The following is a 27,350-nucleotide window of genomic DNA, read 5'->3' on the forward strand; positions in this document are numbered from 1 at the left end:
GTATTTGTAATTTATGTGGCCATGTATCAAAGAGTGGTGGGGTAACCCGCTTAAAGGAGCATTTAGCGGAGGGTATCGCAATGTCGTGGATTGCCCTAAGTGCCCATAGGATGTGTAAGAAGAAATGAGGACCATATTGAAAAAAAAATATAAAGACGAAAGATGAACGACATGCATGCGAGAGGGAGATTAGGGAGGAGTTGGGGTAGCCACCATATGTAGGTGAGGATGATGTAGTAGATCTCAATGGCGATGATGATCCTGAATATAGACGCGCAGTTTAGGAATCCATGTGGGATCAGTGGAAGAGGGATCAAGATAGGAGATGAGACACAAGTAGGCCTAGATTTGAGGGGTTTATCCATGAGCGCGGTGGGGGGAGTGGAGCAGGAGGGAGTGTTAGGGGTGGATTAGGGGAGGGTAGGAAGCGGGGAGGAATATGGGGCATGGGCAGGAGTAGAAGCATGCGGGTGCCGGATCTACCTTCAGATCTGAGGATGTATAAAGAGGCAGGAGAGACACAAGAAAATAAAGGAGATGTTTAGTGGAGAGGATGTGAGGAAGAAAGTTGGAAAATTTATAGCAAAGTTTTTTATATACAATTAAATCCTCGTGAATGCCACAGCAAGCCCGCACTTCATGATAAGTGAATTGCGGCGTGGGAGTGAGGGTGTGCAGCCGCTCACACCCTCACAGATCATGGGGAAGTACTTGGATGATGAATATGCAGAGATGAAGACACGTCGATTCGTATAGGCAGTCATGGGAGATGTACGGCTGTACCATCATGTGTGACGGTTGGACCGGACTCACGAAGATGTCGATCATAAATTTTATGGTCTATTCCAAGGGACGAGCGGTGTTCCTAAAGTGTATAGATGCGAGTAGTAAGATTAAAGATTCTAACTACATTTACAAACTAATGCACAACGCTATGCAAGATGTTGGGAGGAAAAACATTGTGCAGTTTGTTACGGACAATGGGAGTGCATTTATCAAGGCGGGGAAGGATATTCAGAACAAATATCATATGTATTAGACCCCCTGCACAGTCTATTGCATCGATCTCATGCTGGAGGCGATCGGGGATAGGCCGTCGGTGAAGACTGTAATTACTGATGCACGGCTCATCACAAACTTCGTATACAACCACACCTGGTTATTAGCCGCGATGCACGAGAGGTGTGGTGGGGATATATTGCGCCTCGGGGCGACGCGGTTCGCCACAAATTATATCGCCTTAAGTAGCCTTCTCAAACACACTAGGGTTACGAGAGCTTTTCACCTCTCATGATTATGAAGAATGGAAAAAGAGGTTGACGAAAGTAACCTATAGAATCGAGGAGCTGGTGCTGAGAAATTCATTTTGGGATCGCGCACGTGGTGTTGAGGATGGTGGACAATGAGACAAATCCGTCGATGGGGTCGCTGTATCCGTCCATACAGCTGATGAAAGAGGCCATCATGGTTAAAGCTCCCAATGCATATAAGTGGGTGCATGCAATAATAGACAACCGTTGGGAAAAGACACTTTCTCACCCACTACATCAGGCTGGTATACCTATATGGATTTTTTTTCATATGCAATAATAAACGAGGGTTGTACTGATGTGTATATGTTGGTTTTCAGCGTATTTCCTGAATCCTAAATACCACTACAGCTAGAATCTCTTCGAAGATAATTCATTAAAGAGAGCTGTACATGAGGTGTACGATTACTTATTCCCCGACTGTCCGGGCAAAGGCACCTTTGGTAGTGAGGTAAATATGTTCCGCACTTACATTCTCCTTATCTTCATCTCAACCATTCAATACTTATTCTGGTTGCTATACGCCATCAACAGATTGTTAAATTTTGTGACGCAGTTGGAATGTTTGGGTGCCACCCTGTGGTGATGTCAAGGAACACCATGATGGCATGCGAATGGTGGTCCATGCGTAGGACTGATTGCGAGGTTTTACAATGACTGGCTGTCTGTGTGCTTGCAAAAACGATATCCTTGTCACCCTCTAAAAGGAATTGGAGTACATTCTCCCCCATCCACATAAATAAAGGCAATAGACTAGGCTATAAGAAGCTTCAAAAGCTAGTGTATTGTCACTCCAATATGAAGTTACGAGAGAGGTTGCTCTGCGTGGAAGGAAAAAGAAAAGCGCGGGAAGACCCACTAGATCTGATGACGATCGGATAGCATGCATATGCGCGGGAAGAAAAGCCTCACAATAATGATCTCTTTTTGAATTTCAGATCTAAGGCCTGATTTGAAATGTGATAGAACATGGCGTTCCTCATTAATTCGACAACGGACCATGAGTTCGTTGTTGCGCTCCATGTATTCTTCTACGGTCATGTTCCCTTGCTGAAGTTTGACCAATTGTTCATAAAGCATATCCTCATAATTTAGAGGAAGATACTTTTCTTTCAACTTCAATTTCATCTCTTCCCAATGCACAATAGGTGGCAGCCACATCGATACATACAATCTTCCACACTTCTTCACCAAACACAAGCACGCCCCTCAAGTTTCATCTTCACAAATTGGATTTGATGATCATTATTCATGTCGTACCATTTGAAGTAATCCTCCAATGCTGTCAACCAATTAAGAAATTGATTCGGCTCCAACTTGCCAATGAAGTCAGGTATGTTTATTCACACTTTCTTCGTAATATCATCGGGCATATAGTTGCATTCTGGTCGGTCTCCTCCAAAATACCTTGGTACAGTCTCCATAATTGCACCTCATGGAGGATTGGGCCGCTCCTTAGCAGCTCTATTGGCAGTTAAAGTAGCAGGTGCCAATAGATGCTCTCGAGGAAGATCATCAACCTCGCCTCCTTCCTTCACCACCTGTTGTCCTGAAGTCTCACCATCTCACGTCTCATAGGTAGGGTTTGCAGGTGCACGATCTCCCTCATTTCTGGACTCTAATTACTCCACTCACATCTCCAATGCGTCCATGCAACGCACGAAGTAGTCGATTTGATCCGCCATGCGCGCAAGCATGTCATCCCGTTGCTCATTCGTAAATCTCCCATGATAGGATTTGCCGATGCACACCACTTAAGGAAATTGGGCTGAAATGCATGTACACTTGAATGCTTCAATTACTAGAGTCAACACGAACTACTCGCTGCACAGGAAGCATCAATCAGCTCAACACATCACAATCCAACACTCACGCATATTTCATACTTCTTCAAATGACGAGGATGATTGCATTCATCACTCACAGCTTCACTCACAAGCCATCAACAATAGCCCAATGCACAAATAAAAGAAGGCAACCCTGGATTCTTTAAAGAACTCTCCGCACAAGAAAAAAGGGAGAGGACACGAAGAGGGATAAGGAGGAAAACATTTTATGAGAATAAGAGGACGGAAAGAGGCCCTAGCTAGACGAAGTCCGCTCTGATACCATTTAATTTGAGAAAGGTGAGGAGAAAGAGGAGAAGAGAGTTGAGAGGTAGAATGGAACAAGAGAAAGGGTATTAGGTTTGGACGTCCCACTCCTCTTTGCTTTTATTCTCTTAAGTTAGAAAAACCAAATATACTCAAAATGTCCCTCACTTATTGCAAATTAACATAAGCACCCTAAGATTATAAAATATGATCATGGGCCACAGTGCTAGAGAAAGGAGAGATGGAATGTTGTGTACATTCCAAATTGCAATAACTCAGGTGGACCATGCGAATTGTACAGTCCACACACTAATTGAATTTAACAATTTCAAATACAAAAACTGTCCACAGCCATGCACACCTTCGGTAAATTGCTCATAGCTCACTTAGCTGATGTCAGAATTGCATGATCTCAGGCTTGTTCTTTTTTCAATTGGTTTTCAAACAGGATAAATGCTATGTCATTATGACATCATTTAGTGCCTGAAAAATGGCTCAGAAAATCCAGGATGTAAATAAGGGTACCGGCTAAACATCCATCTTTTTCTATATCAAACTACTAAACATATGAGATAATCTAACTTCATGGCAGTGTGGCCCAGTGTTCGATTGGACAGTTTGTGGGTTCCACTTCACTGATTGGGTTGATTATTCAGCTCACTCTTGGATTGCATCAATTACCTTCTAAACATTCTTTCGATATCGGTACTGATGCTCTTTTCCTCATGCTTGGCCATGAGCCATGTCTTGAGATGTTTGTTATTCCAACCAAAGTTACCATGGTGGACTTTCCCTCCTGTTGTTCCTGTGCTCCAATGTCCTATTAATGTATTGACATGTGACTTGAAAATTGGCCACATTCGTTCTTAGTATAAATTGATGCTTTTCAATACCCTTGACTTGACTATGTTATTTTTTCCATGGAGCTTTTCACAAAACCTTAGCATTACCAAAGCCATTATATTAATGAGGTTTGCTAGCCCCACATGCACCCTCCCTACAAGCACCTTTGCATGCAGCACACGTCATTTTGGCAACTGCCACATTTGTTCTTAGTATAAATTGATGCTTTTCAATACCATTGACTTGACTATGTTATTCTTTCCATGGAGCTTTTCACAAAACCTTAGCATTGCCAAAGCCATTATATTAATGAGGTTTGCTAGCTAGCCCCACATGCACCCTCCCTACAAGCACCTTTGCATGCAGCACATGTGTCATTTTGGCAACTGCGTAGAACATCTAACCAGTGCATAAGGTAACCCCCAACCTTTATGATGAATGATGATCCCAGCAAGTCTAAAGATGACCATGTGCAAATATCATGCCGTTCAATTGATCAGTTGGACCACCTCCATACTAAAATCATTGACAATTTAGAAAACTGAAAATGTGACAATAGTCCACATTTAATGTACACATGATTTGCCTGATGAGTAGAATGTCCCAATTTTAGGGATTATAATTTTCACAGTTGGGGTCACCTTATTCAGCTTTCAGATGTTTCAGACACTTCATGATTGGTGTGTGTTGCATGTGTGGAGTGGTGCCTAGTGTAGAATCCTCTTCAAGGATTTCTTTCTTCTTCTTCTTCTTCTTTTTTTTAGTACTCAATTGTATATTCTTCTAACAAAAAAATCCGTTATCTTTCTGCAGATTTTTCTTTGTTAGAGCTGGAATGATGGGATGGCTATTAATCAATCTTTCTGTTTTAGCAAAAAACATTCAAGTTGGCAACATGCACCGTTCGACGATCCTTTACCAGCTCTTTTCTGTGGTACTTTTTGATGTTTTAGTTCCATTATTTCAATTTTATGCAAGCATATGTCACCTGGAATAAATGATACTTCTCTTCTTCATCTCCATTTTCAGCTGTACATTCTGGACTATTTCTTTTACGAGGAGTACATGACCTCCACGTAAGCCTAGCACCTGCCTTTTATATTATCTGGACCTTTTGGTACTGTATCTTTTCTCTGTCTGACAGTCAGAACCACCCATTCTACTTAGTCGACACATGTATTTCAGGAGGAATTATACAATCAATGACCTGGCAATACTTCGGTTTTCAGTTTTCAGAAGTCAGGCCTATGGTACAGGGATCCAGACTGTTGGTCTGTTGCTGCACCATGGATGGTCGATGGTCGAAAAAGCCTCTTGATGGAGCAATCCTAACTTTCAATGTGTGGCCTGAAAATATTCAGTTAAGAAGAGAAATACTGCAACCGTCCATGTTGGGCTGAAAATAGTCCCAAGATTGGTTTCTGGGATCTTAGCATTTGGTAGATTTTGGGGCATGGTCCACCCATCGTTGGACCCATTGGACCAATGGTCCAAAGTCACTGAACCATGGGCTCCACTTATGCAAACTGAAGACAGTATATTATTCATATTGTCAGTCAAACGATCATATAACTACTCTTATCTCAGTTTTTGACTTTCTTTCATTGCTGTTTGTTCCTTCTCTTTTCACTTGGCTGGTGAGGCAATATCTATTGTTTCATCAATGTTTTAGTCTCATACTGACCAGTTTGCCTGCATTTCACCTTTTACAGATGGGACATCATTGCAGAGAGGTTGGGCTTCATGTTGGTCTTTGGAGATCTAGTCTGGATTCCTTTCACCTTTAGTGTACAGGCATGTGTATATTTCTAGAATGTTTTTGCTCCTTGTCTCTTTAGTTTGAATAAGGGTTGTTGTATCCGAAACGGGATCCAGTTGGCCTGTGTGGATGAAATTCTCATCCTCCCATATTTATGTCATACAAATGGTGTATATGTAAGATGGTCAAATCTGGTCGCTCTACACAACTCTCCAAATGGACCATAAGACAAAATGATCACAAGTTAATGGGACAATCCTAACCATGTAAATAATGTCAACAAAATTCAATAAGGGCCTGTTTGTTTTTCCAATTTCCTATGAAATGCAAAATAATGAGCCATCATTTTCATTTCCAGGTGTTTGTTTAAACAGGAATTATGGCTCGTAAATCAAGAGTCAAATTCATTGGTAAAGGAAGTAGGTAAAGTAAATTGTAATTTATTACATTTTCACACAATAAAATTACCATTTTTATAGTGATTTCTGGGTGAAACAAACAATGTAGTAAAATCATCATTTCAGTCAAATGTAAGTGATTTCACCACAAAATTACAAGAATAAATAATCATTACCCATTTACAGCCGTTTAATGTTGTGATTGGGAAACCAAATAGGCCCTAATTGAACTTTAGTTCTTTTAATACCTTTCTTTAGAATGGTTAGGATTTTCCTTTATTAATGTTTGGCATATGACCCATTGGATGAACAGTTCAGATCATCATACACATCCTATGTGTATGGTATAGAAAATGGGAGGAAATTTTTTTACCACTCTGGGTGGACTGAATCTCTTCTCATTGAACTAATATTTCTGGATTATGCATGAATGTTATTATGGTCGAAATTATTGTACTAATTAGAAAATGTGAACCCATGTTCTGATGGATATTCAAAATGGGACATTTTCTTTCATTTTTCTGATGCTGTCTGTAGCTGCTAAGGTTCTTTCTTCTCAATTAGTATAGAAAGAATTGCATGTGTTCTTATGTTTGTCGTACATAGAGGTTGACATATTTATTTCACCCAAGGTATTCCATAATGGTAATGGTGTAATAGCCACCACCATTACGGCCAAGGTATTCCATAACGGTAATGGTGTAATAGCCACCACCATCACGGCCTTTGTTTTCTTTCTTTTCTTTTCTTTTTTCTTTTTGAAAAAAACCTGTTTCGACCCTATAACAGACCATTACGGAACTGTTGTAGGCCGTTTTTTTTCCGTAACAGCCATTACAGCCCTGTAATGCATAAAGGTTACTACTGTTACTGTTACGTAACCGTCATTATACCTTGGTTTTATCTCATTTTACGAGAATGCAGATTACGTTCTAATATATTAGTAAGTTGAATCATGAATTGAACAAAGACGACTTGTGATCGGGAGAGTTCTCATTGTGATGCTTGCAAGGGATGTGGCATTGGATTTCAAATGGGTGTTTACTTCCATGTATGGGTTGAATAGAACTCGACAACAAATGGCTTTATGGGTGGAGCTGGATTGATCTCATGCAAGGTAGCAAGCCCCTTGTTGTGTGGGTGGAGACTTCAACATCATTAGATTCTCCCGTGAAAAATTCAATTGTCCAAGATTACAAGAAGTATGAGAGACTTTTTTAGATTGGCTCAAGAGGAAAGAAACAGTGGATCTTCCCCTGGGGAACATGAAATTCACATGGTTGAATGGACAAGATCGGTTGGAGTATCTCAAGATTAGATAGGTTCATGGTTTTGGACGATTGGTTTGAAATCTTCCCGCAGGTTCATCAATGGGGCCTATCAAGGCCTATATTCGGCCCCTTCCCCATTTTACTGTCAGAGGCAAGGTACTCCATAATGGTAATGGTGGTTGTAACAGCCATCGCCGTTATCTTTATGATACGGGTCGTAATGGACACCATTATGGTCTCTTTTCTTATTGAAAAAGAAAAAAATCCAAAAACCTTGTATTTGCCCGTAATGTTGAAAAAAAAAAAAATCCAAAAAACCTATATATGCCCTGTAAGAGACCATTATGGGGTTGTTATGGCCTTTACTAGGGACTAACGGGCCGTTAATGACTGTTATAGGTCATTTTTTCCATAACGGCCGCTACGACTCCGTAATGTGTAACAGTTGCCACCGTTACCTTTTCGCAACGATCTTTACGGCACACCATTGTTGGAGGAGGAAAATTGGGGCCCAAGACCTTTCTACTTTGAGCTTATGTGGCTTGAGGTCGAGGGTTTGCTTAGCAGGTGAAGGATTGACAAAAATCATTTTAGGCAGATAGTTGTGTAGGGTATAGATTATTAGTCAAGCGGTGTCTTAAAAAAGATAAGCAAAGGCATTGGTGCAAAGAGTTCTTCTGCCAAAGAGGAGGAGAAAGAGAATATCCTTCATAAGATTTAGGTAATGGACTTTGTGGAAGGGGATTCGTTAGGAAAGGAGGAAAGGATTGATGGTCTTCAAGTATATCGATTGCAAAAGGGTACTAAAGGAAGAGGAAATTTTAAGTGAAGGCAACGGTCAAGGGCGATGTGGCTTAAGGAAGGGGACAAAAACACTGAGTTCTTCCATAGTGTTGCTAGTGCTAGGGTATGATCAAACAAGATCCATAGTTTGTTGGTTCATAGGGTGAGAGTTTAGGATAAAAACCAACTGTGGTGAATTGTAAAATTCTACTTAGATCTCCTATTAGACGAGGGGTGGAAGCAGCTAAAGTTAGAAAATTTATCGTTTGCTCAAATTTTGGAGCTAGAGGCAAAAAAGTTAGAAAATGAAAGGGAAATTAAAGAGTCAGTGCATTCTTTCTAGGTCCGGATGGGTATTCTATGGCTTTCTTCAAGGTATTTTGGGAGGTGGTAAATGAGGGTTTAATGGAATTTTTTTTAGGAATTTGGTGAACGATGGAGACTTTCTGCGGTGTTGGGTGCATCCTTCATAACCCTAACTTCGAAGGAAGAGCACAATTATTTTGATTGGAAGCCCACGTAAGATCTTGCTAAAATCCTAGCCTCCAGATCAAAGGAGTGTTCGGTTCCATCATTTCTAAGGCTCAAGGGGCTTTTATGTTTGGTAGGTAGATCCTCAACGAGGCTTTAATAGCTCACAAATGCATAGGTTTTTGGCATAAAGGAAGTATAGAGGGGATTTTGTTCAAATTAGATTTGGCGAAAGTATATGATCATGTCAATTGGAACTTGATTACATGCTAGCTCGTTTGGGTTATGGTGAGAAGTTGAGGCGTTGCGTAAAGGAATGTGTTCGCTTAGCTAGATTCTTGATCCTACTAAATGGATCAACTAAAGGCTTCTTTAAGGCTTTGAAAGGGCTTAAACAGGTGATCCATTGTTTTCATTTTGGTTGGTTGTGGTAGTGGGGTGCTATGTAGGATCTTGGACAAGAGGGGTAGATCTTCATAAAATGGTTCCAAGTGGAGAGTTTTTCTCGCTGGATATGTCAACTCTAGTTTATGGATGATACGCTTTTATTGGCAATTCAAATATTAAGAGAATGGATATTTGAGGAAAACTCTAGGTTTTTTGATGTGGTTTCGAGGTTGAAGATCAATATCCATAAGAGGAGTTATTGGGCACATAACTTTATTGGGCATATAACTTTAAATGAGGATATCTGGGCCTTGATGGAGATTTTTAGAAAGTTGATAGTCTCCTATCATCTTACCTTGGCCTTCCATTTTGCATTTAGAAACATCTATGTGACAAGGTAATCGAAAGAATCAAAAGAAAGCTTTGTAGATGGAAAAGTAGACATTTGTCTGTAGGAGGAAGATTAGTGCTAATTAAGGCAGTAATGTCAAATACGCCAATCTACTTGATGGCTTTGTTTCAATGCTCATCTTCTGTGGTGGCTAATTTGGAGTGGATAACGTGCGATTTCCTTTGTGACGGAGTGGGAGGTAAGCCATAAATTTCACTGCAAGGGAAGGAGATACAAAATCCAACATTTGTCGGTGGAGCCGACATTAGGGGAGCTAAAGGTTAATGATCAAGCTCTCCTAGGCAAAATGGTTGTGGATGTTTGGTTCGGAAGAGGCTAGCCTATGGAAAAAATGATAACAAGAAAATATGGAACTAGGTTAGGAGCATGGTTTGCTAAGGACTCTTCTCTTTGCAGAGCATCATCAACAAGGAAGGTGGTTATGAAATATGAACTTAAGAGTGTGGCAAGCAGATTCAAAGATTGGGTCGGATTTTGCTTGAGCGCTGTCGCATCCGATTTTTGGAGGACATTTGGTGTGGTGAAAGACCGCTTGAAGAGGTATTCCCTTCCTTTGTTAGGTTAGCTTAGAATCGAGACACCCTAGTTTTACGAAGCGGTTCACTTGTCGGTAGCTCCACAGTTTGACCCCTATCTATAGAAGGGATCTGTTAGAGAGGGAGATAGGGTACTGATGATGGATAATTTTTAGAAGAGCAGTTTATCATCCCAGTGTTTGTGTCATTCGTTAAGGAAGTCTGGAAGAATATTTTCGGATTGTTCCAGGCAGTGTTTTAAATATCAACGATATTGGCCGATATATCCTACGATATAACTTGTATCCTACTTGTGCGATACGAAATGCATAGGTAGTGCCGATATATCCCCCACCTATTCGATATGGTGAGCATTTTCAATTTGCAATCCATTTTTGTTGTTGTAAATCACGTTAAATCAGTGTCAAATGATTACAAATCTATGTTTCTTCATGTTTTTCATGAAAATCATGGATTTGGGGCTTCGATTTCAAGATTTTGGGGATAGGGGGAAAGTTACAGAAAATTGGGAAAAATCAAAATTTCTCAATTTCTCGCAAATCAGTTATAATCTTTGTATCCAAACACAAAATCAAACATGTAACCTGATATAGTGATTCTTCTTTTGCTTTGAATGTATTGCTTGTGTTTCCATGCATGTCTTCTTATGTTTATAAATCATATAAATATACTTTAAATACACTTGCATCAGTTTAGTTGGACAATGCATGTATTAGGACCCCATACAAAGGAATCCCCTATTATGTGCACTTCTTTTTTTTTGTAATGTTTTGATTTCTAAATGTGTATTTATGTCTTTTTCAACAATCCTTGAAGTTTCCTTGAAAAATTCGACCAATGTTCCCATGTTTCCCAACAACAGCGATACATTATGTGATACAACCGATATATCTCGTGCGATAACCGGTATGTATCCATATCCCAAGGGTGCATTATCAAACCAATATATACCCTGCATTTCTATCAAACCTTCCTAAACTATAATAGTTAAACGGTTAATTAGCATGCGGTAAGCACTATCAAACCAATAGATACCTGCATTTCTACCAAGAGGGCCTTACTAGCTTCAACTAAATGGGGATTTTTTGTTTGGCCACTTCATTTTGTTGAGAGTATCTGAACATGAGGTTTGATATTCAATACCATGCCCCTCTTTAGTATGCTTGAAATTCTGTAGAAATGTATTCTCCTCCATTATCATTGCGAAGAGTCAAGATGGTTGTCTGAAATTGGTTGCATATCCATTTGTGAAAGGTTTTAAAGTGATGAAAGACTTCTGTTTTGTTTTTCATGAGGTATCTCTCAATCATATGTGATGCATCGTTAATGAAAGATACAAAATAATGAGATCCAACATAAGCAGTTATAGGAGTTATCTAACCATTAGAATGTATTAATTAAATTATTTTTCAGAGAGGAAACAAACCATTATGATATTTTGAAAGTTCACATATTTCACTATTGGAAAGATGGCCAAACTGACAATGCCACACATGAAGTTCATTATTCACACTGAAGTAGTATGGCGAGAGCTAGTACGAGAGTCCAGAAGATATAATCCATGTTCTTAATGACCATCACCAGCCACCTACTTCATCTTCAGGTCCTGAAAAATGAGTATGAAAAAGGCTACAGAATGGTTTAAAGACTTTGTGAGATTACTTACAGATAACGTGTTAGCAGAGATTGTGGGCATAAAAGAACTGAGGACAAGGACAAGTAGGAAGAAATAGGGTAAACATTTTCCCTCTATGTTCGTAAAGGTGCCATTCGCTACTTGCACTTTTTGACCACTAGTATAATCGATGAAAGAAAAGGATTTTTAATGTACTAGACATGATTAGTGGTTCACGAGTTAATTTCCCTAAGGACTATTGGTAGTAGAAAGTAACATGACAAGCAAAAGTTGTAGGTACCTATTTGCACAAGAGTTGTGCTCGATAAAGGTTTAAAAGTAGTGTTTCTCTTGATATTTTCATGATTTGGATCTGGACTCATATTTAGTGCAGGGGACTTGAGTGAGTCCACTAGTGGGATTGGAGTCACTAATACTATTAGTGGCTTGACTTTCAGTAGCTTTTACAGAAACATTATGGTCACCGTGTGATGAGGACATTCGAGCACCATACCAGAGGAGGAGGGCTGAGCCAGTCTCCTTATGGCTAGACGACCATTACATGGGGCCCACTTGGCCCAATTCACATTCCTAGCCACATTGAAGACCCCACGTGCATGTTCGCGTATCTTTGAAGACCTCACACTGGGAAGATGCACGTGAGCTGCATATAGGAGTTTGATGGACACATCAGACTGTTGGATTGAGTGGATACAATGATTGGACTATTAGATCATCATCATTGGACATCTTGATCGTGGACTCCCATGGGCCATGAAATAGTTTAGTTGTTTAGATTATTTACGTGCTTGTTATTTTTGGTTTACCTTATATTTTTGTTGAGATTAGGGAGTTAGGAACAACTTTTAATTTATTAACCATCTTTATGTTGAGAATCTTATTTGAGAGCGTCTTTTTGTAAAAGGTCTTTTTTGAGACTATAAAAGAGAAAGATGGGTGTGTGAAGCCTTAATGCCATTACTTAGAAAAAAAAGTTGTGTTTTCTCTTCTTCGTGTGATTAGAAGAAATACTCCATGGGATTTAGAGCTTGGGTGTGGTGTGATTCCATTCCTCATTCGATGGAGGTGTGGGGTTTCCATCTATAGTCTTCGTTCTCTCTTCCCCCAGGTATTCAAAATCGGTTATGTAATGGTAATGGTCGTAACAGCCACTACAGAAAAAACGGCCCGTAATGGCCTCGTAACGGTCCTGTAACAATTTTTTTTTTTCAAAAAATAAAAAAAGAGCAGTGACGGTCGATATGGGGGCCGTAACGGCCGATATGGCCCGTATCATAACGATAACGGTGGTGGCCGTTACGACCATCATTACCATTTTAGAACACCTTGGTTTTTCCTATGTTTCCCCTCATTTCTAGTTATCAGCGATATTATCAGTGATATCGATATTGTTTTCGTATCCCTGGCCAATGAAACTTATAGCGATACCGATACTTCGAACACTGCTTAGGCTAAAAAATGGCTTCCTCCATCACCTTTTTATGTTGCTTATCTTTCAAAAGAAGAGCATAGACATTGTTAAGGCTTGGAACACTTTGACTTCTAAGAATATGCATGGAGAGACTCAAATTCTTGATCTAGTCCAACCAACAGTTCAAATACCCTTGGTGTTTCAATCCTCTTTATTTTGGTTAGAATATAATTCTTGAGTTGTGTCCCAAATTTCCTTTGCAGAGGACAACAAGTAGAGCCTGTGGCTAATATCTTTGTTTTTGTTTTTGTTTTTTTGTATTTAAGGTAATTTTCGGGTGGTTCAGCACCAGACTCGTTAACATAACCTAATTTTTATTTTCCTCCGATTAACATTTTCACGGTTCTTGACCATCGAAGGTAATTACTTCTTTTAACTTAATCATCATTATTTGAAGGCTTGATATCTGAAACATGAGTCTCAGAACTAACTTTCCGACAACTGAGTTGTGACTTCAAAAGAGGATGCAACCATATTAGAAGAGACAAATTTCAAAACACCTCAGAAGTTAAGAAACTTCAGCAAATATAATACAAGAACCAAAAAAGGATGTAAGATTCTCAAGAGTAATCAATTTGCATTAGGGGTAACTAATCCACAATCCAGTATTCCAGAAACCAAGATTCAACAGGGACAGATCTAATCACAACAACAATTTCCAGCAAAGAACAACAGAACAAAGCAACGCATCCTTAACAGAGGAAGAGTGATGAGGACATCACATCACGCACAGCTTTACGCACGTATCAGAGGAGGCGGGCCTCGGTTAGTCTTTGTGGTGATGCAGGACATGAAATTGAAATATGATATGCAAGAATTCGGGCTTAAGATCACGTTAGTTCAGAAACAATTACACAAATTCTGTATCCCACACAAAAGTCCAAACATTCAATTAGGGGGAATCTATGTGGGGCCAGGCCTACACATGTTAGGGCTGAATCAATAAAAATTATGAACCAAACAATACTCAAAGGGAAATAAAAATCATCCACACATACATGACAATCAATCCCTAATCCAAGGAATTCACTAATTTCAAATCGAGGAACCCTAGGGTGAGAAAAGGGATAGAAATTGGGGATTGAGGGCAATCTAGGGTTAGAGTTAATAAAAAATAAGTATGAGAGAGTAAAACTAGCCTGGCCGTACGTGCGAGCGGGTCCCACACTCGGAAACCGATTCCTTAGCCCTAGTCGACCAGGGGTGAGCTCCAAACCCCCAAAGTTTCAGGGCGATCCGAGCTACGGGTTGTGGCGGTGCTCCGCAGAAGTTTCAACCCTCCTATAAGGCTAGATTCTGGAAACTGGCTGTAGGGAGAAGATCCACTGCAAAACTGATGGATTCGAGGCGAGGATGGCTGTAGAATGTGAGAGATATGGATGGAAAAGGGTAGGGGCAAATGGGGATAGATGTGGCTTCGCACCATGGTAGTTAGCCCTTGGAAAATGGAGGGCTTCGCACCCACTTGAATTTTTCCACAACTCAGAAACTCAGAGAGTAAAAAAAAACTTGTAGGAATTTTTATTAAACTTCAATGAATCAAAAGAACTACAAGGGGTGCCAATTTATAGGGAAAACCCTATACCCCAAAACTCACGCCATGTGCGCAACCTATTACTTGGCGATGAAGTAAACTAAAATAAAAACCAATCAAAGAAATCTAAAGCGTTCATGATGTTTTAAATAATATAAATAAGCAAAACTTAAAATATGAAATCAATCCGACTAGTGGGCCCCGATCATGAGATCCCATGATGGGTTTTACTTGATTATCGGGCCCACTCTAATGAACCAAAACTCCGTCTTCTAACTAGGAGGCCCTCCCCGGACGTTGTTATCAAGCCAGATTGACGGTGGGGCCCTCCCTCTCCTTCCGTACATGCGTAGGGGGCGGCGTGCGTGCGAGTGTGCGCATGTGTAGGGGGCTCTTTATTTCTTCTTCATGTGATGTAAAGACTTGTTTCATGCGATTTGGAACAAAGATCGATGTGATACTCTTCTTCAAGCACGGATGTGCAATGCTTCCAACTATAAACCATTGATTTTTCCTTCTCCATTCAAGGAGTTTTGTGTAGATTTCATCTTCTTCTTATTCCAAACCTCCAATAGCCTTCCAAAACCCCTTCGTTGCTTTCCCTTTGACCTTCCCCATCATGCCATCCACTACAGACCAAACCCTAGCCGCCCAAGCCTCACACGTGTGACCGTAAGGCCACATGTGTGGATCCCGTGGGCTGGTCCTTACGGCCACCCGCTTCCCCTTTTGTTTTCCTTTTGATTCCACATCAAAACCCTCTTAATCCTAGACCTAAACCCTAACCCTAGGTTCCCAAATTCCCCAAACCCTAAAACCTTAATTCCCTTAATTCACTTCAATTCCCTAACACCCAATCATCCAAACCTGAATTCCTTTTAATTACAACCCAAATTCCCAAAATTTTCTCATCCAATTGGAACAATTAAGCCGTAATTTCATTTTCCCCCAAATTCCCCTAACCCTAGGCTTACCCTTATCTTGATTTAGCAAACACTAGGTAGTATTAGGTTTTCCTCCTTGAATTAGGCCTAACCCTATTATATTTGGATGTCCCTACATCCATTAGATCCTATTTTTCTATATTTAATGATCGTGTAGGACGATGCTTGACAACTTATCCTTGAACTATGTATGAATTCTTCTTCGAATCTTGAGATTTGTGGTGATGTTAGCATGATTTATGATTTTTATTAATTAATTTAATTTTGCTGATTGATCTTGCTCATTATTTGGTATCAAAGCCTAGGTTTAGCATATGATTTTTGTGTTGCACTTAGGTTAGAGTCACATCTAGGGTTGGTAGAGCATACATTGTATGTAGAATCTAGGTTTATCTTGCTGAATTTTGTTCCTAGTTTGGAATATCCCATTGTTGAATTTTCAGCTAGTGTTCTCCACATTACCATTGCTGAATTTTCAATGTAGTAATCTCAGGTTGTCACCTTGCTGAATTTTCAGTTTGTAATTTTCACTCTTGCTGAATTTTCAGCTTGGTACTCTCAGATTGCCAACCTACTGAATTTTCAGCATAGTATTTCTGGTTAACGGCTTGCTGAATTTTCAGATTAGTGTCTCTTGTATGTCCAATTTGATCTCCAGGTTGGTTTTAATCTTTATCATAACATTACCCTAGGATTTAGGTTTTCCCTTTTAGAGTTTCCTTACATATGCCCACTTGTTCAGGATGTGGTTTTGGTCTATATCCCATTATGAATGTAGAGTAGATTGCCAATGCCCTTAACGTTATCAACCACCATTTAACAGCCACTGAAGCATACGATAGGACCACCGCTACTCAATTGGCCGTGAACAATCACGTGTCAATCAACTTGAGGTCTTCCTTCAGGTGAATCTCGACATTGGGGAAGATGTTTAATCTCAAGCTGGGGATCAAGTTGATAGGTGAGGATGTGGTCGTGGCTAAGGCATCGGCTGTGGATGAGCACAAGTGCTACCACAACGTGAGAAACATCATGACCGTCACGACCTAGATGCTCAAGCCATGAAGAATGTGGAAGTTGAGGCTCCTAGTTTTGATGGTTGCTTGGATCTAAAGGCATTCCTTGACAGGATGACTGACATGGACCACTATTTTGAGTGGTATGATATGTCTAATGACCATCTGTTGAGATTTGCTAAGATGAAGCTGGTAGGCCAGACCAAACTTTTTTGGACCAACATGGAGCGTAAGATTGAGAGTGGAGAACCCTTAGTTGCGCGCTGGGTTAAGATGAAAGAAGTGCTTAAGGAAAAGTATCTCCCTCTCTTACCGCCAGAGGCTCCTAGACCAGTGGCAGGTCATGCGTCAGGGTTCCATGATTGTGTTTGATTACATCGCCAAGTTTTAGGAATATATGATGCGATTTGACATTGAGGACTCGATGATCACGCTGTCCAGATTTAGGACGGGCCTCCGATTTAAGATCCAATGAGAACTTTTTTCTTGTGACATTGGCACCTTGGAGCACATGTACCAAGTGGTGCAAGACATCAAGCACTATCTCAAAACACTAGTTGGGATGTGATTTGACTCTCGGGATTCAAGTGTCATGACTATTCCTCAAGGGACTAAGTCTAACGTAGGGATTCAATCCAAGCCCTAAGTTGATTCCCAATCCAATCCTAAAGATGTTAAAGAAAAGGGAGTAACAAGTGCTAGCTCTAGGGGAGGTGACCTAACGCGATGCTTCAATTGCTACAATTTAGTTCATTATGCACATCAGTGTCCCTCGAAAGAGAGAAACAAGGCCCTAGTGATTGGCGAAGGTGAGAATGAGAGAGACGAACTAGGCAACTATGAAGAAGTTTATCAGCCCAATGTCATGGTGCTAATGACGAAGAGGTAGAGGAAGATGAGACCACACCACTTGCAGTATTTAAGTGTGCCTTGACCAATGCTAAGTTGATTGATGAGTAGCGTCAGACTACAATTTTTTACACCTATGCAAAATGTGGGAAAAAGAATTGTAAGGTGACCGTCAATATTGGTAACTGTGCAAATGTGGTCTCCGCTGGCACTTTATCTCGTTTGGGTTTGAAACCCAAACCTCGACCTCAACTCTTCAGAGTTTTGGGGGTTGACACATCTTCCATACTCGTTACCTAGCGATGTCTTGTCCCTGTTCATTTTGAATCCTATTCAAACTCGTTGTGGTGTGACGTTCTATCTATGTATGTTGGTCACATCATTTTGGGGCGGCCTTGGTTATTCGATCACGATACGATGATATATGGCCGCTCGAATATGTGATCATTCATGCATCAGGGCAAGAAGATCACTTTAGTTCCTCTCCCACCAAAAAGCAATGTGGAGAAGAAAGCTAAGGGGAAGTCGAGTAACTTAAGGGATACAAGGAAATCCCAACCTAAGTCTCTCCATGTTATAAACGCCATGGAGTTTGAGAGAGACTAAGGTAGATTCGATGGTGTATGCCTTAGTGGCTAGAGAAGTTACACCCGAGGTTAGTGTAGAGGGACCCCCCTGAGGTGATTCCGATTCTGGATGAGTTTCAAGTTATATTCCCAGATGACCTACCAGATGAGCTTTCACCCATGAGGGACATCCAACATGCCATTGATTTTGTCCTTGGGGCGACCCTGCCAGACCTTCCTCACTATCGAATGAACCCTAAAGAGCATGCAGAGTTGAAGAAGCAGGCTGATGAGCTCCTTAGGAAGGGTTTCATTCAGGAGAGTTTGAGTTCGTGCACTGTGCCAACTCTCCTTATGCCCAAGAAAGACTGCACGTGGCGCATGTGTGTGGACAGTAGAGCCATCAATAAGATCATGGTCAAGTACCGATTTTCATACCGTGTCTTAATGATATGCTAGATATGATAACGGGTGCCACCATCTTTTCGAAAATTGACCTCAAGAGCGGATATCACTAGATACGTATTCGCCCAGGAGATGAATGGAAGACAGCCTTCAAGATGAAGGATGGTCTATACAAGTGGCTAGTCATGCCTTGAGCACATTTATGAGAGTGATGACCTAGGTGTTGAGACCCTTTATGGGTAAGTTCCTTGTTGTGTATTTCGAAGACATTCTTATCTATAACACATCAAAGGAACAACATCTCCACCATCTAAGGGAAATTTGTGAAGTCCTCAGAATTGAAAAGCTTTATGCCAACCTTAAGAAGCGCACATTCATGTTAAATAACGTTATTTTCTTAGGGTTCATAGTATCATCTGAGGGCATGAAAGCAGACCTTGAAAAGGTTAGGGCCATAGTAGAGTGGCCTGAACTGCGCAATATTCACGAGGTGCGGAGCTTACACAGCTTAGTAACTTTCTATAGGCAGTTCATTTGAGGGTTAAGTTCTATCATGGCTCCCATTACTAACTGCATAAAGAGAGAGGAGTTCGCATAGACTAAATGATGCAGGGCAATTAACCACTTGCTCTAAAAGCTCGAATTGTTAGAGTGACGAATAAATCCCTTTATCCCATAGCCCAGGCCCACATCGCGTGGGTTAGGACCTCGGCCGAACCCCCTTCGTGGGCCCCAAATCACATGGGCCACCCACCTTAAGTGTGTTCCCACATCCCACGGGCTACCCCACTCGAGTCCGGTGTGAAATGCGCACTAATCACCCCCGGTGATGAGTCTCGAACACAAGACCTCCGTGGGCCGCACCCACCCCAAGTGTGCCCCTGCATCCCACAAGCGACCCTACTCGAGCCTGGTGTGAAAATGCCCCTGCATTAATCATCCCCCGTGAGGAGTCTCGAAGATGGGACCTCCTGCTCTGATACCAATTTGATGCAGGACAATTAACCACTTGCTTTAAAAGCTCGAGCTGTTAGAGTATGGTGAATAAATCCTTTTATCTCATATCCCAGGCCCCACATCACATGGGTTAGGACCTCGGCCGAACCCCCTTCGTGGGCCCCAAATCCCATGGGCCACCCACCCCGAGCATGTCCCCGCATCCCACGGGCTACCCCACTCGAGCCCGGTGTGAAATGCGCATTAATCACCCTCGGTGAGGAGTCTCGAACACGAGACCTCTGTGGGCCGCACCCACCCCGAGTGTGCCCCTGCATCCCACAAACGACCCCACTCGAGCCCGGTGTGAAAATGCCCCTGCATTACTAAAGCAACCTCTAGAGCATTCAAAGAGATAAAGGGCAAAATGAGCGAAGCTCATATCATGTGCCTTTCGGACTTTTCTAAAATCTTTGAAGTTGTGTGTGACACATCTAGTATAGGTATAGGTGGAGTGCTTAGTCAAGAAGGGCACCCCATTGCTTACTTTAGTGAGAAGTTGAATGAAGCAAAACAATGATATTCTACCTATGATAAGGAGTTCTATGTGGTCGTTCAGTTCTTGGGCCATTGGCGTCATTATTTTTTACCGCAATAATTTGTCATGTTTTTTGATCATGAGGCCTTACGTTACCTTAAATCCCAAAGAAACTAAACCCTAGGTATGCTAATGAGTGCAATTTATTCAGGAATATTATTTCGTTCTCAAACATAAGGCCGGGGTCGAGACCAACCCTGCCAATGCCCTTAGTCGTCATGTGGCGCTACTTGTTGAGTGTGAAATATTGCATATTTCCCCCTATTGTGCATTGGGTTTATAAGCATAAGTGTGCTTAATTGATCTAATTACGTATTCTTTGCTGCGCGATGTGATTTGAAGAGCTAAGATGAAAAGGATGATCAAAACGATGATTTAATGCTCGAAGAATGACCAAGTGGAGAGTTAGATTTATGGAGGACAACATTGGAGAATTTAACTACTAAAGATTCAAGAAAACTAAGCATTAAAGATGGAGAAAAGTTTGGAAAATCACACAGTTCAATAATAGAAATAACAAACTGTTCGGTCCCACCTGAGGTTGGTTCGGTGCGATTGAAAGTACATAAAACAGTCTAGCAACAAACAGTGAATTTTATACTTAATTCGGCTCGACAGTCGGTCCGACTGAAGTGTTGTTTGGTCCCACCAAAGGAGGGTTCAGTCTGACCTGAGGGAGATAGAGTATAGAAGACTTTTGAGGAAATTCGGCTGGAGCCGAGAGACAAATTCGATGCGACCGAAGCATAACAAAAGTACGAAAATTTGAAGTTGGTCCAAAGTCAGTACGAGTTTTTCTTAAGGGGGTGATTTACGCTCTTATAGATACGAATTAGGGTTTGGGAGAGAGCAAGGAGTTACAGAGCTTTCGCGTAGACATTCTTTTTCCCTAATATTTCAGTTCTAAGTTCTTTTTTATGTTTTTGTTTGAGTTTAGTTCAACTATGACAATGTTTGGCTAAATCTTTTAGATAGGGCTAAGAGGTGAGGCTTGTAGTTATTTTTTATATTCTAATTTACTTTGATTCAAGTTACTTGATTTGAATAAAGTTTTGGTTTTTGTTTATTTTGATCTATTGTCGACTCCGGGCACTTTGTATGCTTAGGAAGGCTAAGATTGTTTGCTTCTCTTTTGCAAGGGATTGATATGTAAAATTCATCGATCTATCATAGACTATGGGCATGATAGATACTTTGAATTCCTACGATCAATAACTTGGTGCTTCATGTGGGAACTGAATTAATTGAAGTTCAGATCTATTTCAGTTTAAGAATTATGAATTAACTGCTCTATTATCCGGCTGGATAGGATAGGACTTCGATTTCAATTAAGTTTTCTAATTGAATCAAGTGAAATAGGCATTAAGAATGGCTAGAAGTGGATCCTTGGCGCTTTAGTGTTTTATTTTATTGATTTCTTCCTTCAGTTACTCAGATATTCACCATTACTTCTTCTAATTCTAGGTTTAGTTCTAGTTCTAAAGTGTTTTTGAGAATGCACAAATATAAGTTCCTGTGGATTCAATCTTGACCTCACCGAGTTAAAACTACATCGCAGCCCTGCACTTGGGGTTGTCATCCGTTCGGATCTATCACTACTCCAGAGTATGAGTGTAGAAGTGACTAGGTTTGAGGGGTTTGAGCAGCTGAAAGAAGAGTATCATATATGCCGAGACTTTGATGAGTTGTACATGCCATTACGAGATAGTCAATCGAGTGATAGCCGCGGGTTTGTCATCATTGATGATTTCCTATTTAAATATGACAGTCTTTGCATTCCCCGTACTTCCCTCCATGATTTCCTAGTTTGGGAACTTCATGCAGGAGGAATAGCTAGTCATTTGGGGAGAGATAAGACCGTTGCCCTTGTGAATGATAGATTTTATTGGCCAAGTCTCAATCGAGATGTAGCCAAGATCATTGGGCAGTGTGGGACTTGTTAACTGGCGAATCAGAGAAAACAAAATACGGGATTGTATACGCCTTTGCCGGTGCCATATGCTCCGTGGCAGGACATCAGTATGGATTTCGTGTTGGGCTTACCAAAAACTATCAAGAAACACAATTCCATCTTCGCGATTGTGGACCGTTTTTTCCAAAATGGCCCATTTCTTTCCATGCTCGAAAAACGACGAATGCTCCCAATGTTGTTAAACTTTTCTTTGGGGAGGTGGTATGTTTACATGGTCTACCAAAGACCATAGTGTCTGATCGTGATGTACGCTTTATGAGCTATTTTTGGAAGACACTATGGCACATGATGGGGATAAGGCTTCAATTCTCATCTATCATCCCTAGACAGACAGCTAGACTAAGGTCGTTAATAGGAGTCTTTGAAATCTGCTTAGGTGCCTTGTGGGAGATCACGTCAGAACTTGGGATACCGTTTTGCCTATAGCCGAATTAGCATATAATAGGTCCATTAATAGGTCCATAGGCATGAGTCCATTTGAGGTTGTGCATGGGTACAAACCTAGGAAACCTATAGATCTCATACCTATGTTTGTGTCCCATAGGCCATCAAAGTCAGCACATGAGTTTGCACGTCATATACATGAGTTGCATACTAAGATCAGGAAGATGATTAATTTAAGTAATGAAAAATACAAAACGCTTGTTGATTCTCATCGCAAATTCCAGGAATTCCAAGTAGGCGATTATGTCATGGTTCGTATGAGGCCTGAACGGTTTCCACAGGGAGCTGTCAAGAAGTTGCAAGTGTGTAGTGCAGGACCATACAAAATACTAAGGAAATTGGGTCCTAATACATATGTAGTAAACCTTCCACGTGCCATGGGAATTACCTCTACTTTTAATGTGGAAGATCTAGTACGATATAAGGGTCCTGCTACTTCGCCTCATGATCAATTTTCAAACCCTCACACAGACTGTGACAGACAATGACCCAGTCCCTAACCTATGGCCTCTACTTGATCCATAATCCCAGCCTTTGGTACACTTACCCTCCTTGCCTGCTCAAAGCGAACAAGTTGAAGATATACTATATGCACAAAAGGTTTCCACTTGCCATGGGGGATTTCAAAAATTCCTTGTCAAGTAGAAGAACAGACCGATTTCGAATAGCACGTGGATTACAGAGGAAGTGCTGCAGACTTTACACCCAGACATACTTGAACGTTACCGGAGTTTTTATCCGCCAGAGGCGAACTCTTCTTAGCCAAGAGGAGTTGATGAGGACATCACATCACGCACGCCTGCGGCTAGGGGGTGACCTCCCTTTAATGGTGGAATTTCTCTTAAAAAAACTACAAAAGCTCTTTATTTCTTCTTCATGTGATGTGGAGACTTCTTCCATACGATTTGGAACGAAAGTCGGTGCGATGCACTTCTTTAACCATAGAAGTGAGAGGCTTCCAACTATCAGCCATTGATTGTTTCTTCTCCATTCGAGGTATTGAGTTGAGATTTCATCTTCTTCTTGTTCTTGACCTCCAATAGCCTTCCAAAACCCCTTCTTTGCTTTTCCCTTGACCTTCCCCATCACCCCTTCCACTACGGATCAAACCCTAGCCGCCCAATCCTCACACGTGTGACCGTACGGCCACACGTGTGTACCCTGCGGGCTGGTTTATACAGCCACCCTCTTTCCCTTTTGTTTTCCTTTTGATTCCCCTTCCAAATGCTCTTATCCTATACCTAAACCCTAACCCTAACCCTAAGTTCCCAAATTCCCCAAACCCTAATTCACTTCAATTTCCTAACACCCAATCATCCAAACCCTAATTCCTTTTAATTACAACCCAAATCCCCAAAATTTTCTCATCCAATTGGAAAAATTAAGCTGTAATTTCATTCTTCCCCAAATTTCCCTAACCCTAGATTTACCCTTATCTTGATTTAGCAAGCCCTAGATAGTATTAGGTTTTCCTCCTTGTATATCCTTACATCTTTTAGATCCCAATTTTCCGTATTTAATGATCATGTAGGATGATGTTTGACAACTTAACCCTGAACTATGTATGAATTCTTCTTAGAATCTTGAGATTTGTAATCATGTTAGAATGGTTTGTGATTTTTTTAATTAATTTAATTTTTCTGATTGATGTAATTGATTATTTGGCTTCATACATTGGTCCTGCATCAAAGAACGAAATTAGTTGCATGATCCTTCTGATCAGGTGCTGCTCCCGCTTTGAATCACATTTTCTAGCTGTTTATACTTGCTAACATTTTGAAAGAGATGCTTCCCTGCTCCCACTCCTGAATCTGTTGCCGCTTCGCATCACGTTTTGTGCAACTATTGGGTGAACACATCAAAACATCACCCAAACAAAATAACAATGATTGTTCATTCTTAGATGGAAAAAATAAAAATAAAAATTGTCAAGTCCAAAAAATCAGATGCCGATTGTGATCACTATTATGAATATCAATAGCCAAGATCAAATCTGAGTAAATTTTACTAACCTTTTAATGGTGAAAGAACCTCGACAATACTTGGAATACTTTATTCTCCCCTGTCGGATTCTGCACTCATCTGTGCCCTTGGACTAGTGAAGTGGGCCCGACCTTGAAACCACAAACAAAGTTAGAAGAGGTGACCAAAGAAGACGAATGGTATATCCTCGATAAGCCTGCTTTTATACTATGTTTTGAGATCTGAAACTCAAAAATCCAGAAAAGCAGAGAAAGAAGAGAGAGATCATGTTGTGAGATTCTCATGGGGGGGATTGTGCAACCAAGGGAGGGAGGAACAGGTGGAAAGAGAGTTTATTGAATAATTACATTCTTGTGGCGAGTTAGCTGGTATACAAAAGATTTCAGTACCTTGTCCCCAACACAGGCAACATATTCTGCAGGTATATGCAATAATGCATTCCTTTAACATAAATTACATCTAAAGTTTCATAGCAACCGGTCATGTATCTCTTGTACTGACCTCAAGTACAACAGCAATTATTATTATTATTTGTGCTTGTGAATTGAACCATTAATACCATTGTTATCCCTCTCAGTTTCTTCCATGTATTGTCTATGATTCTTTCAAGTGATTTGACTGTTCTATCACTGGTCCAGGGTTGGTGGCTTTTGGGAAACAAAGTGGAGCTAACAAAAGCAGCTGTTGTTGCCAACTGCTTAGGTTTTTTAATTGGGTAAACAAATTTCAATATTTATTAGAGAATACTCCAGTGCATGAGAGCATTCCCATGCCCCGAGCTACATTTGGACATGTGGGCAGTAGCATTGATCTGGACTGTCCAGTAGGTCTAACCAACCTTCTTGAGCTATTGTGGAAAGTTCATGCTGAGTGGGCATGGTTGAACCAAATTGATTATTTAGAACCATAAGAAATCCAAGGTGGAGTCCTCTGAATGAAAGATTGGTGATTGGACCTCCTTTTTCTGTAAATGATCTTGACCGTCCACTTCTGTATTCTATTGATCGGATAGTTAGGATAATTCCAACTAGTGTATTTTTTAGTGAGGTGGCTTATGAGGAGTGGTTTGGACCAAATGGGGACTGGATCAATGATATGGACTGCTCATGTGTCCACTAGGTGTGTGGAATGTTCCCATGCACTTGTCGCGCTAGAGCATTTTTCTTTTTTATTATTTGACAATCAGGATAATGCATTCATTTGGGGAACACCTACCTTAAATAGCAAACTTTGTTAGTAGGCAGTTTCTAGAAATTTCTAGTAGTTCTCAAACTGTCCTTGTCTTGTGCAGGTATCGAGTTTTTAAAGGAGCCAACAAGCAAAAGCATGTTTTCAAGAAAAACCCCAAAGCTCATATATGGGGCAAGCCTCCAAAAGTTATTGGAGGGAAGTTGCTTGTTTCAGGTTACTGGTAAGGTTCCGTAAGTTTTCTGTTTTTCTGGTGCATTTGCAATTTATTTTCAAAGCATGCTTTTCTGTTACCACTGAGATTGGTGTAATCTCAGGTTAGGCCTGAAGTTTCACCTGCTTGTGATTTGGGGTGGTTGATTCCATTCCTGATTGGTGTGTTGCCACATTTCCAAATGTGCCCTTGGGGGTAATTTAGGTACTGGTGAAGTCTTTACCAGGTAATTAGTTTCTTGTGTTTGGTATTGGTAGTTTTTAGGGAGAGAAAAGGGGTACAGTGTTTATTTGTAATTCTTTCTTCATAAGAGAAAGAAAAAGAAAAAAAGATCTATTGGAGGTAAATAAAAGTGTTTACATGGTAAAATGTTACTCAACTTGCCAAGTGGAATCAGTTGCTTGCCTTTTTAAATGAGGTATATACAAGGTTTAAAGAGTTTCCACCCCTTTCACCATGGTTCTGAATATTGGAATCAGGGGCGTATCAGCCCAACAAAAAAATGATATGGTATAGGCATCCCCGTCACGTATTGGTATTCCTTGTATTGAACTATATCGGCCCACGTCAATCAAAATTTTATTTTAAGCCAAAGAAATAAGGGGAGATATCAGAAAAAAGGAATACATGAGATATTCAAGAATCTACCTTTTTTTTTCTTTTTTTTTCTTTTTTTTGGGTATTTTGGTATTTTGGGCACGTATCTAATGGTTTATCAGATTTTATTTTTTTTTATATCAGAATGTTGCTTGTTGGCTTGACTTGTTGGAAGTCAACTAAACAGGGTCTAATTCAACACAAGTCAAGCATGATTTAGTGATTATGGTCCATTACATTGGTATACAACAAAAGGAAATTGAAGTACAAAAAAAGGTGGTGGCTTTTCCCTTCTTCCTTCTTTTTTTTTTTTTTATACATGGATATACAACAAATGTATTGAGGTGGGCCCCACTTTTAAAGGAATACTCACTAGTGGTCCACCGAAGATTTAGATCTACCTGAATTTTTGGACCATGCCTTAAAATGAGTTGGCAAAACAGATTGATGGCATTGATATACAAATACATCGAGGTGGCCAGCCTGGCCCACTAGTGGTCCACCTGAGATTTGGATTTACCTTCTTCTTTTTTTTCCAATTGTTTTTTGATATAAGACCATTTGATATTTTTCATTTTTCACTGTCAAATAAATGTCCACCAATCCATTAGTGGGATAAGTGCCAATAGATTGCATTAATTTGAGGTTAGTTTGGGGCATCAAATGGTCTCCGAACCAGCCTCGAATCGACAACACTATTTACCTCAATTTAATTTTAATTTTTTAAAATATTT

At 40.5% G+C, this 27,350-nt stretch overlaps 1 protein-coding gene across 1 annotated transcript in view; it reads left to right on the top strand.

Annotated features, from left to right (window-relative positions):
• Positions 1–2,279: 2,279 nt before the first annotated feature.
• LOC131225067 (delta(14)-sterol reductase-like) overlaps positions 2,280–27,350 on the top strand; it is a 38,450-nt gene continuing 13,379 nt past the window's right edge. The window contains exons 1-8 of the mRNA XM_058220490.1: positions 2,280–2,333; positions 2,459–2,643; positions 5,060–5,180; positions 5,276–5,322; positions 5,959–6,040; positions 25,256–25,332; positions 25,665–25,736; positions 25,909–26,028. Of these exons, the coding sequence (XP_058076473.1) occupies positions 2,280–2,333; positions 2,459–2,643; positions 5,060–5,180; positions 5,276–5,322; positions 5,959–6,040; positions 25,256–25,332; positions 25,665–25,736; positions 25,909–26,028 (758 nt within the window). The remainder of the gene's footprint in view (positions 2,334–2,458; positions 2,644–5,059; positions 5,181–5,275; positions 5,323–5,958; positions 6,041–25,255; positions 25,333–25,664; positions 25,737–25,908; positions 26,029–27,350) is intronic.

Source organism: Magnolia sinica, chromosome 14, assembly GCF_029962835.1.
Source record: "Magnolia sinica isolate HGM2019 chromosome 14, MsV1, whole genome shotgun sequence".
NCBI lineage: Eukaryota > Viridiplantae > Streptophyta > Magnoliopsida > Magnoliales > Magnoliaceae > Magnolia > Magnolia sinica.